We start from the raw sequence: 16,055 nt of genomic DNA, 5'->3' as shown, positions 1-16,055 counted from the left end.
GGTGAGAAACCCAGTTTGTGGGAAAACACACTCACACTCACAAACTCACTCTTTTGCCCTAGTGGACAAAACACAAGCACACACACACACACACACACACACACACACACACACACACACACACACACACACACACACACACACACACACAAACACACAAACACACACACACACACACACACACACACACACACACACACACACACACACTGAATTGTTTTCGCTTGTTTCCCCTCTAACCTCACTCACCGTGCAGCTGACTGTCCAGTAGGTGGCGCCCTCCTCTGGCTCTTCACAAAGAGCTGCTGGCTGCTGAAGGCGGAGTTTGCTGCTGATGCTGATGCTGCTGCTGCTGAGTGGCTCCATCATCCAGTCTGGACCACAGGACCACACGGACGCGGACCAGGACCAGGAGCAGAACCAGGATCCAGCCCGGAGAGACAAGAGGACGTAAGGGACAGTTTCCATCTCGCAAGCAACCATGCTGGCCTGCACCGAGATGATCACCATGTGTCTCCAGTCTGCCAAGCACGAACACCTGAGGAGGCAGCAGGAGGCAGAGCAGCTCCACCAGGGCGCCGCTCTGTTCCAGGACGTGAGTACGGATCACACCTCTGCATGTCGGTCCAGCTTTGCGTTGGTCTCCCCGCAGGATTGAGGCTATATTTAGACGCGTTCACCTCATCCTGTGGGGGGTCGTGTAACGTTCACGGTCCTGCTATCGATTCGTCCGTTCTTTATGAATGGTTCGCGTTGAGTTCACGCCCCCCCGTCCGCAAAGCAGCCTCATTATGTAACAGAGGTGAGAGTGTGTGTTCGTTAGTGCGTGAATATCACCGCGGACACCAGCGAGCACCGGGCTCACACACGCGTTTATAGGCGGTATATCCCTTTAATAAGCCGCACATCACCGTGTTTACGGTCACTGGGCTGTATTTCCATTTATCCACATGATACTGATGAATCACACACACAGTCTCTATATATAACATGACATAGTGTTCATTGTTCTCATGTCCTTCATTCAGCATAAACACAATGAAACCATTGTATTCTGCTGCCTGAAGTACTTAACCACACACTTAGTCTTTGTGCATTATATGTATATATTCAGATATATACAGTATTTGCGTGTAAACCTCTTTCTATCTAAAGAAGTCAATGCACACGTGGTATTCTATGCTTAAATAAATCGCCCGCCCTCTCATATTTGCATCTCTATTTCACTTTTAATGGCTCCTTTGTGGCTGTTTTAATGAGCAGATCCACCACAGCAGCGTCTCTCCATCATCCTCAGGCCTCAGACTTCCTGACTGCTCACTGTAAATGGAATTCTCCATCAGATTATGGGCCTGGTAAAGGAAACCTTACACTGCAGCAAGTGCATATGTGGTTTAAATGTGGTTTGCTTGCATCCTAACAGCTTCTCCTCCAGACTGATGCTCCTTCCAGCCTGTTACTCTGATAGATTCCTCCTTTAGAGACACTAAGCAAGATGGGAAACGTACTTTTTACTGCAATGCATCCTTGTTTTTCAGATTAAAACGTTTACAAGAGGGCAGATAATCTATTGAATTTGCAGAGGAGCATCAAAGCAGAAACACAAGCGCTATTAGCTTTTAGATAAGATAAAATAAGATTAGACTTCATTCATTTGCAGAGGAAAATGCACTGCCAAGAAAAGACAACAAAGCTGGGGAGGACAAAGTGAATGGAAAGCTGTGAATTGCCATATGAATAAGATACATACAGTATATATAGGTGCATACACATCCATCCATCCATCCATCCATCCATAGATACATACATCCATCCATGGATACCTGCATACATATGAATGATGTATCAAGATATGGCCTCGTGTGATGAAATACATCCAGTCTATTGAATATTGAAGTGAAATACTGCACATCTAAGAAGCTCCCGTGAGAGGAGGCTGAGGCTTTATGTAACGTTGTTCAGATGTACATCACAGTAACACACAGCACAACCTGCTCAGTAACCAGTAAGGAAACCTCTATAGGAGTGAATGATAGTCAAGGTTGTTCACACTGCCGTCTTTACAATGAGATAGTGTTGCTATTGTGGCGTACATTTTACTCCTGGTTCTCATTGATTTGTCTGACTTGGAGGATATTTTCCATTCAGCCATTAGTGCTTTTACTGGAGGAAGAGTATTTCACTAATTCTCCCCGTGCAGATAGAGAATTAAACCTCAGGAGTCATTTCAGCTTCCTCGCTCTTTGTTAAAAGCATTTTTCTCCCCCTTCTCTCTAATTCCATTCAATTAAACAAGCCGACAGTCTGGCTGTTTGCTTTAATAGACTCGTGGTTCAAGTAAATCTGTCAGCTCAGTGAGTAAAAATGCCACTTTGTGCCCGTTTCAAAGGCGCCTCAGTGTTCTCTCGTCTCTGTGGCGTCGTGCCTGCTGCATCAGTCACGCTTCCCTCCCTGCTGCAGCTCTATCAGGCCCGGGACTCGCTCTGTGTGTGTGTGTGTGTGTGTGTGTGTGTGTGTGACGCCAGAGGCTGAGGTGGAATGTACAAGTGAAGCAGCTCATACGTGCTGTAGCTTAAACACTGCTTCCTCATCAGCGCTGCGTGATGACAGCAGCTCCCACTTAACGGCACCAAGGAGAATAGAGGCCAGTAAATCCTCTCCCCCCGCCCCCCCGGGGGGCCGAGCACTCGGCTGCCTCCAGGGTCGCTGTTTATTGCTCTCATTTTGTTTGTCAGATTTTATGGAGCAGCTCCCCGTTGGCTTCCTGTGCGGCGTCTTCAGGCAGGATGCTGATGCCAGCACTTCTTCTGTGTGCAGGGAGAGTCGGGGGGCAGATTGTAACTTTAAAGCCACACAGCAGCCTCTGGGCTTCATGCTGGGCCACAGTTTAATGCATCCAGAATCATGGTGGACTGAGCCTGGACCAGGGAAAGTGTTGCAGTGCTGCTTTACCCTCGTTTGGATCAGACCCAGCTCGTAGTTTCACCCTCAGCTGCTTGTTTGTTTGCAGAATCACTCAAAAAGTCCTGAAAGATAAAATTTGATGTCACCAATTAAAAGGGAAATATTGTCCCTTATTTGTAGAATTTTTATTATTACATTTTTGGGAAGCGGACATCCGGATCCTAGGGCAGATCCAGGAATTGTTTATTATTAATGATCAGGTAAATTTGATATGACAAAAGACAGAAATAGCAATGAAGGTCTCTGCTTTCACGAGTGCCCCTCCAGTTGTGGCTGTGTGGCCTGAACGGTCGTTGCAGGTGAAGCAGGTGGAGGCCTTCATCTTCATCCTTTCATCCTTCATCGAGCTCCAAAGGTGACAGCTGTGGGTGCGATGCAGTTAATCAACCAGCCGCTGTAACACAGGAAAAATAGCAGCCGACCGAATCGGGCACAACACTGACTTCACCAACGCCTCACACACGACTCTGCCTGTCTTCATGCTTTGGTGTGACACGATGATGAAGATGGGGACGGTCTTATTATCATGTTTATACCAGAAACAGAATGATCCTAAAATATGTCTCCTACTGTGGCACGATGGTCTGAATGACTGGAAGAGACAGAAGCTATCAGCCCAAATGTCAGCGCTTCATTTCCCCTCACGTCTCTTCTCTTATTGAAACGGGGGAAACGATGCGTCTTCTTCAAAGAAAACAGGAACGTGACCCAAAAAAACGTTCCTGCACACAGACTGATCGCTTCAGATTGGTGTTGTCGTGCATCACCGCTTCTCCCATCAGTGTGAATCTCTCCACATGAGCTGAATTTGATGTTTCCCCGTCTCTCACACACATCTCCACACGTTACATTACATGTGATTCATGTGTGATTCATCTTAACGTGAGGCTTTTCTCCTGTTTCAGATTTTCCGCCGGGCAGACAAGAACGGTGAGTAGGCGAATTTTTCACTTAACTGAGTTGTGCAAGTAATTAAAAAGCCAATTAAAATCACTTTGAGGGCGGTTTGCTACACAGACATGAGAGGTTCCAGGACACTCCAGTCGACTGCTGATGGGGAAAAATGACTCGTTACTCATTCTTGTCCTCGTTTTTGAGATCAAGACGACATAAATCAACACGGTCAAGCTTGGCTGCGTTGCTATAGTGATGGAGAGGAGGATGTGATGTTTCCCCCCCCCGCCTTCACACGTGTCAGTGTTATGTTTGATTAATTTGTGGATCACTCAGGTCGCCTTTGTTCTTCAAAGGCAAAACCTGCGAGGCCTCCTGAGGGGGAAACGTTCAGCTGTGAGAAACACCGCTGACAAACCAGCTACGACGCTTTGGCTGCTCGTTTCTCATTCACGCGTCTCATCGCTTCGACGTGTAATGTGAGGCAAGATGCAACACTTATGCACGCAGAGCAGAGCAGCTTGGAATGCTGGACAGGTTCCTCAGGAGGATGGAGATCAGGTTACCTAAGTAGCGAGCAAAAGGTCTTCTGAGGTCGATCACAGCCCGTCTCTAAACAAGGCTCATACCTCCAATATGTGTGTATGTGTGTGTGTGCGTGTGTGTATGTGTGTGTGTGTGTGTGTGCGTGCGTGTGTTTGTGTGTGTGTTGACTTTTAACAAGCAATACAATTCCTACAATCGCCTCGAAACTTGCCAAGTTCAGGTCCAGGATGGATGTGTTGACAGAGAGAAGCTTCTCAAAGGCACCGGCTCGACTCTGAACAAGGATATTAGAGACATCAACTACTTGGCTATCTTCCCTGGAGAACACACACTTTCAGCTGACACACTTCCTGAAGACAATCACAATGATGCACTGCCTGTCCAGTTCCTGAACTCCTTGACACCCTCTAGAATACCTGAACATAAAATGAAATTGAAAGTAGGAGCTCCAGTCATGCTGCTGTGGAAGCTGCCAGCAGGTCCTGATGGAACCCTGGAGAACGTCTCCAGGATGCAGCAGCAGCAGCTCCCTGTCAGGTTGGTCGGAGGTCCGGAGAGTGAGCGAGTTGGCATCTACCTTCCTCAGCCTGTGTTCGCTCAGGGCCATGCAGCCTCTTGCAGGGGAAAGAGAGCCAGCAGAGTGAAAAGTCTCACTGAAGGTCATGAGAAGAGGACGCGTTGCCAGATCTGGATCAATACTTGGACACTTAGGGATGAATTGCCCCTTCTGATCGTCCATGTTAGGATACACTCCAGCACAATATGCGATACACAGTTATTTCTTTGACACTGATGTCTTCTGTGCGACAAATAACACAAAAATGACGGCAAATTTCAGATAAACTCAACATTAAAGAAAATTCCAGTGTTTCTCCAAATCGATTCAGTAAATATTGCAGGCCCACAAGTGTAAGTGTGTTATTATTTCTTTCCGCCCCCACATTTAGAATTCTTTTATTCCTCCCTCTTTGTCGCACATAATAGTCAAGTCTATTGCGTGTTTTCGGCAGTTATCTTCACTTTGCAGCAAAGCCCTGCGTGCCTCTCCTGTACTCTGGGGGAAAAACATCTTCTTCTTCCAGTCGGCATTGAGTGGGCTGCCGTGATTGGATTTACCTCACAATGAGGGTCTGGGCTTCATCCCAAATCGCTCTGTTGCTCTGTAGAAGCGAAACAAGTGCAGGGATGCAACAACATGCAGCAGATCGAACGAGCTTCTCCCCGCCGGGCCTCACGCTCCGATCAGTCACACTTCAGGAGATGTTTCTGCGTGGTTGAGGCCTAATGGGATCAAACTGACTGGGAGTAATTAATGATATCATCACAAACAACAGTTACACGTGAGCGAATCCACGGATAAATCAACATTTGGAGTGTGTTTGTCTCCCGTGTGGAGGAGTAAAGAATTTGGTTAAGCGTGACGCCTCAGGGAAGTTGTGCTTGTTCTGATCTGAGCCGAGTGTTGAATGAAGTGTTTAATATCTCCCAGTGTGCCTCGTGGATCGTTTCAAGCACGCCGCCTTGCCTTTAATTTATGGCTGTGTGCTGAGCCGTACAGGCAGGAGGCTCACGGGACGCAGCGATGACGCAACCGAGCTGCAGCTGCATCTCATTAACAAAGAGCACATTCAGGAAAAAGTGCATTTTTTTGTTTTATACGTTGATAAATGTCGCACATACACTGCAGCCCCGCCCCCTCACACTCTATTCTCACCTCTCATTCCTGAAGCTGCACCGCGTTGTTGAGCTACATGAATTATTACTGACATCTCTTTGGATTTCCCCCTCCTGCTGATTTAGGGAGGATTTTGTTTAGGCTGCAGTTAGAGCCGTCGTGTCGTTAGAGCAGGCCGGGGCGACTGAAGCCATCGAGCCGCCTGGTGTCCGTCCCCCATGTAATGATTTGTCATCAGTCCCGTCTGAGCTCTGAGTGTATCAGCTGAGGTGTTGTATCCAGATAAGTCTGTGGCAAAGCGTCGGGATCAATGGGTGCAAACGTTGCATATGCTGATGAAGTTACACCGGCAGAGAGCTCAGTGTCGACTGATGAACTCAGCGCTTTTCTTCACACACAGAACAAAACGTTTTGACTGACAGAGGAGCTGAGCTTAGCTGAGTTTTAATAATAATACATTAGATCCTTTTCCCAACACACAGGGTCACAGTACAGTGCTATGATTGTGACACATGGTGGCAGAATGAGGACAACAGGCAGTCAGACGGTGACCAAGAACCGGTTTGATCTTAAGTTTTGAGAGCAGGTGAGGAAGGTTGTTTTCAGCTCTTTGTTCGATTATGTGGGCTGAACCAGCTGGCGGAGATGCGGAGTGTGTGTGTGTGTTGCCGAGATGAGGGACACAGTGGATGAAGGCTCAAACTCCAACAGAGAGAAGAAGGAGGAGGAGGAGGAAGAGGGTCTTGAGATAGACGTCAGAGAGCAACAGCTTGTATCATTATTTCTGGCTTGTTTGAGTCCAATTTCCATTTTGTTCTCCTCCGTCTCAGAGAATCTCTAAAGCTTTACTCTCTCTACTTTGGAGAGAAAGCAGCTCGTACTGTAAGTGTATAAATTCCTCCATCCCACCACTGCACCATTTTCGTAACATTTGCATAATGTGCCATCAGAGCTCCAGCGAAAACTCGTAATTGGGTGTGAAAGCAAAGCAAGGCGGCGAGGATGGAGGAGACGTGAGTCAGAGGTGCAGCAGATTGTGTTTACTCCTACATGGTGTGGAGAGGAAAGGAAAGGAGGGAGAGCGAGGAGGGACCGGTGATTCTGTCAGGCTTTCTGTCCAGCTGGGGCTTAATTAGGCCAGGAGAACACAGCCCTTATCAAACAAACTGCCCGTGCTTTACATCTAGTTTACCATAATCTCATGCAGATCCCTCCTGGAAAATTGCTCAACTTCATTATAATCCTTTACTGGAAACGCATCAAATCCAGACGCGTCTTGTGTGCGAGCTGGCAACAAGTCAAGATGCTCCCAACAAACCCACAGATGATGTGATTTACTTTTGGCTCTGGCCTCTCAGGGAGCTGAGCCTGAGCCTGGCGAAGAGCGGCTCAGCTCCGAAGGCTTCAGCGATTGCAGAGCAGAGATGGCAGTGAGATCTCATTACGGTCTGAAACCAGCCTGAGCTCTGACGGCTCAAACTAGCAGCAGCTCCCAGGTCTCCCAGGACAACGCAGGAGCACAAACACAGAGTATACGCTGCACTCAGCCTGAGGTAAAACTGCACACTGCTCCATGTTAAAATTCCATATATAGGATTCTTAACTCATTTAAGAGATTGCATACCTCTGCCAAGGCCGAGCATTCCTCCAATTATGACTCTCAATGAGGAAAGAGGTTACTAAGGAGACCAGGAGTGCCACCTCCCCAAAATTCTGGGAAATGTTGTGAGTTGAAAATGGGCGTGGCCTATATGGATGCAGATAGACCAAAGGAGTCTAGGGAGAAAATAAAGAGGTCATAGGTCAGTTTTTAGGTTTTAAATCAGCTCGTGGTGCGTTCAGGTGATGTTTCTTTCAATGAATCACTGCAGCTCCACTGTGCTGAATGATGGCTGCACTCTCCCAAAGCGACAGAGCCTCACAGAAGCGTTCCAGCGTTCACATCTCATTTCTCATCCCGTCCCCTGCAGATGACGGCAAGCTCTCGCTGGAGGAGTTCCAGTCCTACTTCACCGACGGAATCCTCACAGAGCAGCAGATGCAGGAGCTCTATCGCTCCATCGACAGGCGGCAGACAGAGTAAGCTCGCACGCACGCCCGCCGCGCCACCATCTGCGCCAACCTCCTGCTCTCCTCCATCCTTACCTCCACTCCAGAGGGGACGAGTACATATTCCATACAGAACTCTAATTAAAGAGGACAAACCCCAGATTCTAAGCAGAGAGAGAGCGAGCAGCTGTTTGTTTGCACTCATAAGTCCTCACAAGATTAAGAAATATATAAACATATGCTGCCTCTGCTGCTATTACTGCTGCTATTCACCCAGACAGTGATAGATTACATTTGGTGGCAAATAGAAAGAGAAGTGTTCATTTATTGTTTGATTCATTGATTCTTTTGCACGATTTGATGATGAAAATTGTGGAGCTGCATGATTGAAACACTGGAGTAACTGAGAAATGACCTTTAAGTGTAAAGACGACGTGATGACATAATGTTTCTCTCTTCCTCGTCCTTTGACTAACACGTCTGTCCTCTTCCTCCTCTCAGCAACCTGGACATTGACAAGCTCTCAGGTAATTTGTGCTCTTATCCAAGTCCAATATCCTGCTTCCTCTGAACAAACAGCTAATAAACAGATGATTACAGAATAACCCCAGTTACATCCATCCTAATAATCATTCTCATTATTATGGCAATTGATTGAATCCAGGTGAGAGATTTTCTGATCAATACGCTGTTCGGAGGCCAATTAAACCTTTTTTCTTCTTCTTCTCCATCAGAATATTTCAGTCCACATCTGGGAGAATACGTCAGCGTCCTGTCGGCTCTGGAGAAGCTGAACGTCGCCATCCTGAAGGCCATGGATAAAACTAAAGAGGTGGGTGGGAACGGCTTCACTGAATTTGGCGTGTAAAGATGTACAATGGTCGACTGATAAGTTCTGAGCCTGGTGCATGAGGAAGCTAGTGACGGCTGCAATATTGGCTAAGGACTCTTCGCACATCAGCTTTCATTTAAGTTGAAACTTTAAGAACTCACAAATTCCAAGTAACTCACATATTAAGGTGAGAGCAGCAGCAGAATGAAGCAGTCCATTTTGGCTCAGTCGATGACATCGCTCCATGCCAGCATCTCTATAGCTACTGATGCCAGAGGTTTGTGAAGGTGGAAGGCTCAGAACTTTTCAATCAGCCAAAATGAATGTGTATTTTGGCGTCTGCAGGCTATAATCCACTCAAACAGCATCTGGAACATTTCATAGTGTTACATAGAGTAACAAATATAGCTGTGTTGTTGAACCAAAGCAGGACTCGAACATTTCAGATTACAACATCGTTTCAGTTTAATTCTACACCTTTACAGCTTCACCTCTCTCACCTCTACTGCTCTCTTATCTGCAGACCAACGAACCTAACAAGCTCCCTCCTTACTTTCTCACACAGCCTGACCTTGTGTCTGCATGCTGCTCCTCCCAGCCTCTCTTTGTATCTTAAGCACTTTCAAACTCTGTATTTTCACGCCAGATAACAAGGCACTTCATGTGGAGGCTCACTGGTGGTTTGCAGGCTCTTTGTATTTTTTTTACAAATGATCACACAGGACTCAGCATTTGACTGTTACACTGTTTTTCTGCATCAAACCCTTCAAAATGAAACGGTGATTCATGTTATTTAGGTCAAAATCATCAAACGTGTAAAGATACATTTGCATCTTGTCATAATATGACTGTAGCGTCTCCAGATAATGAGCTCTGGGTTATGAAAGATGCCAGTTTGAGCTTAGCCTGATGGTGCTGCACCTGACGCGCCATCAGACAGGACGCCCAGAGCAAAGCCTTTAATCAGGTTGTTCGCAAATCGACATCAAAGAACCTCCAGTCGCCTCATCAATAACACAGCCCGCTCCTCATTGATCCCGGCGACCCCTCCGACATTCACCCGGACAGGAAACAGTCCAGGCCGAGGGGCTCTGAATGGACGGATGGACAATTGGATGCAGATGCAATCTCAGGGTGAATTGGTTTCCCATCATGTGCCGTGACTTGATGCTGCATTGCAGACGGTGTGTGTGTGTGTGTGTGTGTGCGTGTGTGTGACAGTGACAAGCTCTGACAAACTCCCCCGGCTGTCCTCAAACTGCACCCCAAACCCACTTCATTCATCACCTCCTCTTAATCCTTCCTCTTCTTCTTCGTCTTCCTCTTCTTCATTCTGTCTCTTTTTAATCTATTTATCCACTCAGGGCACACAGTTTTCTCTACCCCTGTTTTATCTCCGCCCTGTGTGCATCCATCTTCCCAGGCATCGTCTCCTCCATCTTTCTCCTCCTTCTCCCTGTTCTCCGTATCGCCTTGCCTGCCTTCCTGCGTCTCATGCATTTTTCATGCTGCTATTAGAGAGCCGAGGGGCTGTCTTTGGCCTGGCGAGCGGACAGCTTTCTCCACGCCGAGGCAGAACTCCATCCTCCGTCCTACAGCAGCGCTCGCCGCCGGTTCCAGTTTGGCTCTGAGCAAACATAAGGCTGAAACTTCTGCTTCATCGCTTTAACGCTCGAGCAGAAATTACGCATTCAGGAACAAACAGACTTGGAATATGTCTCCTGTGTAGCCGCGGTGCAGCCACAAGTCTGCTCTGTTGTTCTGCGCCAAGGAAAAGGAGGAGAAAAAGAAAAAGAAAAAAGAGAAACAAGGTCTGTGACTCATGAGCTGCGGAGGATTCAGGGTTTCTGCAGAAGCCCGAGTGCCGTTTCTCAACAACAGCCGTCCAATATGTCCTGCTGTCAATATGTCTGAACTCTATTTCGCAGCACTTCAGGGTGTGTGTGTGTGTGTGTGTGTGTGTGTGTGTGTGTGTGTGTGTAGGGGGGTTATTCGAAAGAAAAAAGTAAGAAAAGCATCAGTCAGAAAGGCTCACTGGACTCATTTGGCCTGGTGTTCAATTCTAAAGACAGATACTGCACACACACACACACACACACACACACACACACACACACACACACACACACACACACACACACACACACATACACACCTGAACTCATTCAGTCCTACAGCTGCAACAACATGTCTGACATCAAGGGTTTGTGGCAGTGAGGCGACGTAATCCGGACAAAAGGCAGAAACACAAGGCATTATGGGTAGGAGGACATCTCATAGACTCCAATTATTCACGCTGGAAATGCTGAAGTCAACAAAATGAAGCAAAGACAAACTGCTGCCTGGACATTTTGAGACATTTCACTATTCACATATGATTGATATGAAGACCCACAATGCACCTGAACAGGCCAACAAATCCATCATAAGAATTGAAAACATTTCTGCTTTAATTCAGACTGAGCTTAAGGTTAATTAGTGTTATACATTACACAAGTATTCTGATTAATTAGTTCATTTTTATTGTGAAAGAAATGTCAAGAAATTGTCTTCGCTAATGAGCTTCTTTTGTTTCCATTTTGGGAAACTGGAACCTGCAAGTGCTCCAAATCTTTACATGATAAATGGCGGAAAGTATTCATCCATTATTCCATTGATCCTTTTGTTTGATCATAACTCACCTGCTCTGCCTCTCAGGAGTACCAGGGCTCGTCGGTGCTGGGCCAGTTCGTGACTCGCTTCCTGCTGCGTGAGACCACCACCCAGCTGCAGTCCCTCCAGTCGTCTCTGGACTGCGCCACTGAGGCGGTGAACGACCAGGGCTGTGGGGGGAAGAGGGTGACCAAGGCGCCCGAGGAGCTGCCCATCCAGCGGGCGGCCAAGCGAACCAGCCGACGCATCCAGAAGAACATGTGTCTCTCCCCCACCGACCCGTACTCCGGCATGCTCACCACAGGTCTGTGTCAGGGACGCCGCGAGGTCATCGGCGAGGTCATCGGCTCACATTCTGACATGGACACTGTCTTCTTCTGTTCTGGCTCAGGGGTCAGCGTTGAGCCCGACAACCACTGGGGCTCCCAGATCGATCAACTGGAGGAGCTCATGGACAAACTGGAGTGTGAGGTGAGTGGAGATTCAGTTGTTTGTGTGAGCATGGAGCTGCTGTGACTCCATGTTTGGATTGATTGGTGCAAGAACTTTGGTCAGAACTTCATGATCCCCAGAGGATGGATCTGTGGGATTTTGGCGGATCAGTAGCCTCTTTTGTATCTTCACCAGCCGGTCACAAATGTCTCTGTGGCTCAGTTGCATAGGCGCCATTTGTAGTTGATGCGAGCCAATAATGTTTGAGTTGTGAGTGAGAGTCAGGAGTGTAAAAGAGAACACTGGCACGAGCGTCTCAGCGTGTGTGTGAGCTTGAGTCACAGGCGAGGAAGAAGCACGACGCCTCCTCAGAGCTGCATGGAGACGCTGCAGAGTAAATACCAATGTGACAGCGTGAGCGCTCACTGTGAGGAGCTCAGCCATGTTTGATCTGATCACTCAGATGTTCACGTCCCCGTTTTCAGAGTCCACATCTGGAGCCGCTCAAAGAAGACTCTCTGGCAGGGACGTACAAATCGGTGAGTTCAGCTGCTGCTAAATATAGGCTCCTTGATCGCAGCGTGCCAGGAACACAGTGTGATCTGGACTCACAGTGTGTGTGTCTGTGTGTGTGTGTGACTCCCTCCTCCCACTCCAGAACATTCTGCTGGTTCAGAGACAAATGTCAGTGAAGGAGAAGGACGTGGAGCCATTTCAGCAAGCGCTTAAGATCTACACAGATGCCACCAGCAGCCAGCTCAACAATCTGCAGTAGGTCCTCCTCTCCTCTCCTCTCCTCTCCTCTCCTCTCCTCTCCTCTCCTCTCCTCTCCTCTCCTCTCCTGTCAATTTTCGCAAACACATGAGGTAACCCCCCGCCCCCCTCTCTCTCTCTCTCTCTCTCTCTCTCTCTCTCTCTCTCTCTCTCTCCCCCTCCCTCTCTCTCTCTCTGTCTCAGTGTGTCAGTCCAGAACCTTCCAGACAGATCTTGCTTCATCATGTACGAGTTCTGGCAGGACCGTCTCTCCTGGATGAGGTATAGGCTCACAGCGGCTCAACCACCTGACTTTGCCTCATTAACCCCCCTCCCCCTTCTCACGCACACACACACACACACACACACACACACACACACACACACACACACTCCCCTCCCCCTCTGAGAGCCAACCCTTGGTGGCGTGTGTCTCATCCTCTTTCTCTCCTCTTCAGCTACCTGCAGTCGTCCATCAGCAAGACCTTCCAGCGCTGCGTCATCGACTCACTGGAGGAGGCAGAGATGGTCTCCACCATGCTCCTCCCAGGTATCAAAGACCCCCACACACCCCCAAAGCCGCATACTGCACAGAAATACTGTGAATAACAAGAAGAATAAGAGTTTTCAGCTCAGGAATAGAAAATCAATGAACCCGACGGGGTGGATTCTTGAGCTGTAATGAGCCTTTAATATGAATGATGCCTGTTTCTCCTCTGCAGCATCCTGGTGGATCATGAACAACAACTGATGGGACACAATGAGAGAAAGAGAGGAAGAGGAGGTGGAGGAGGAAGAGGAGGAGGATTTATAGAGTTTAGAGTTTTGTTGATTTCTTCTTATTTCACTCTTTGATATTCACATTTTTCCTTATGGCATGACCCCGCCCCCTCCCCAACCCAGGGATTGTTTTGCTAAATTATCTACGGTTATAAAAAAAAACAAAAGAAGAAGAAGAAGAAGAAGACGACTGCTCGGCCAAAAAAAAAGAACCCAGTGGACCGAGAAACAAACAACTCCATCCTGGGAGAGAAGCAGCCGAGGCGATGCAATATGTTTGTTTATCTGCGTCTGTGCTGCCTTTGATTTCACCACTTTGGCACATTTCCTTCCTTCCTTCCAATTTAATCAAAGAAGAAGAAGAAGAAGAAGAAAAAAAAGAAGATATGCATGGTTCCTTTTTTCTCTTTTGCAAGTTTATTTCCAATTCAAACTTCATTTCATCTTCAGAGTAGATCAGAACAGTGACGTCGTCTTCTCTGTGTCGTCCGACGCTCGTGGGTTCCGTACAGATGTGTCGGCCCACATGTTCACCTCCTTCTGTCTGTGGTCGTGTAGCGACGTTTGCCAGGTGTCGGCTGTGTATGTGTGTGTGTGTGTGTGTCCTGTGGTAATCTAACATCTTTGTGTCACTCCTGCACTTTAGCTAAATAAGGACCTATGTGTTGAGGAATGGACATTTGCTGTAGATTTGTCTAATAGAAGCCGGGGAAACATTAAGGGACGACATCAATTTATGAAGCAAATACTCGTGCAGGAGGCTGTGCTGTTATTATCGTAGTAATGCAGTGAAATGCAAAGTAAAAAGCCATTATTTGAAGAGTTTGCAGCGTCTAAACACCAGAGTCATGCAGGAAAAGTACAAGTTTATATTTTGTGTACAGAAAATGAAGCAACAAAAAGATGGAGGGTTTATGAAGAATATGTACAGTAATGAAGGCTCGTGGATGATGTCATTGTTGAACTCTGGTAAATGTATCATAGCGTAATGAGATGAATGAATGGGGTCACTTGTGTGTTCAGTGTTCCTTTTATGAAGATTATACAGTTGTTATGTGGATGCTTCGTCTATTTTCTGGCATGAAATAAAGTTCATGACATGATGACAACACCATGGTGGTTGATTGATTGCTTCCCGTCGTAGCACTTTGAAGGAGACATGCGATACTTTGTGTTGCTCTCTCTCCAGTCTGAGCTCTGAGAGTGTTATTATTGATTAGTCATTGACTTCCATGACATGTTTACATCACACACACACACGTCTTTTTAAAGCGTGGAAAACATTAGAATAGAATGGAATCAATGGAAACAGGAACGTGGACGTCTGAGTGTGAGTGTGTGTGTTTCAGGTATGTCAGAAAATAAACTGGGAGTAATAACAACAACAAAAACAATAACAGCTATGGATGTGAGCCATAATGTGCTAGAATCCAATTTAGCCCTCAAAGAAACGGCCCAAAAAAGCAAAGGAAGCGAAGAAAAGACGATATTTTCTTTCTACTTGGCTGAATAACAGTGAAACACTTTCAGTCTCAAGGTCGCCACGCTGCAGGGGATTTGCTGCTTTACACACAAGGGGCGGCCGCATCTCTCTCCTACCTGAAGCAGCCACATAAACATGAACACTTTGAAGCAGCCGTCGGCGCTGGCAGCTCATACTGCAGATTTGCCGCCTTGACAGTGTTTCCCCCTCAGGTCAGCGTCTTCATCCTGGAGTTCATTAGCAGAGAGACAGTGGGACTCGTGCAAATTTAATGCCCCCGTAAGTGCTTAATGCAAATCTCTCTGGTACGCAGTAGCACAACACAGCTGCACATAACAGGCAGTTTATAGGCACAGAAACGGCTTTGTGGGTTCTTACATTTAATTATGCAGAAATGGATACAAAGACGTTGGAATCACCTTGCGTCGCTTTATTAGATGGAGATACAGTCACACTTCCAGTCAGCCTCTGCAAATGTCTCTCACCCTGCAAAGATAAGAGATAAGGGTGAAGTGTGGGATGTGGCCTGATCCTCATCTGCTGGAATTCTCTCCTCAAAGACAGTGGGATACCTGACAGCTACGGAAAAAGCTGCTATAAATATCTTCCTAGTATGAAAGCATAAACCACAACGTCAGCTGTGTAGGAAAAGATCAAAATTCATGATGACACCAAATTATATGTGACACCATTTTGTGTTCCTGCCTGCAGAACGATTGGCTTCCACAGCTAACGGACACTGACTAAATATAGGATTGACGTACGAGAAGGTCGGTCAATATGTTGTGGAATAATGCTGTCGTTTGTAACCACTGCTACCATTTTGCAGACAAGGAGCTTTCCATTCACGACGCTGTCATTGCTGGTCCGTTTGATTAATTACAGCTGGGCCAGCAAAGAGTGTGTGTGTGTGTGAGCACCAGAGAGGAACAGTCGAGATGGCGAGATACATACATGAGGGGAGGAGGCGAGGGAAGGAGGTGAGGGGCCTTGGG

At 47.2% G+C, this 16,055-nt stretch overlaps 1 protein-coding gene across 1 annotated transcript; it reads left to right on the top strand.

The window, feature by feature from the left end:
* Positions 1–75: 75 nt before the first annotated feature.
* LOC143010814 (N-terminal EF-hand calcium-binding protein 1-like) lies at positions 76–14,678 on the top strand. The gene is made up of 12 exons (XM_076163354.1): positions 76–595; positions 3,870–3,894; positions 8,050–8,158; positions 8,630–8,655; positions 8,863–8,960; positions 11,658–11,916; positions 12,004–12,083; positions 12,530–12,583; positions 12,703–12,815; positions 13,002–13,079; positions 13,256–13,347; positions 13,520–14,678. Exons 1-12 carry the CDS (start codon positions 482–484, stop codon positions 13,546–13,548), a joined length of 1,077 nt encoding a protein of 358 aa, XP_076019469.1. The 5' UTR covers positions 76–481; the 3' UTR covers positions 13,549–14,678.
* The last annotated feature ends 1,377 nt before the right edge of the window (positions 14,679–16,055 follow it).

The sequence above is a fragment of the Genypterus blacodes genome, unplaced genomic scaffold (genome assembly GCF_046128005.1).
Source record: "Genypterus blacodes isolate CSIRO-AG114 ecotype Tasmania unplaced genomic scaffold, CSIRO-AGI_Gbla_v1 ptg000131l_1, whole genome shotgun sequence".
NCBI lineage: Eukaryota > Metazoa > Chordata > Actinopteri > Ophidiiformes > Ophidiidae > Genypterus > Genypterus blacodes.
Note: the sequence above shows the minus strand (reverse complement) of the source record. Positions and strands in the feature narration are given on the sequence as shown.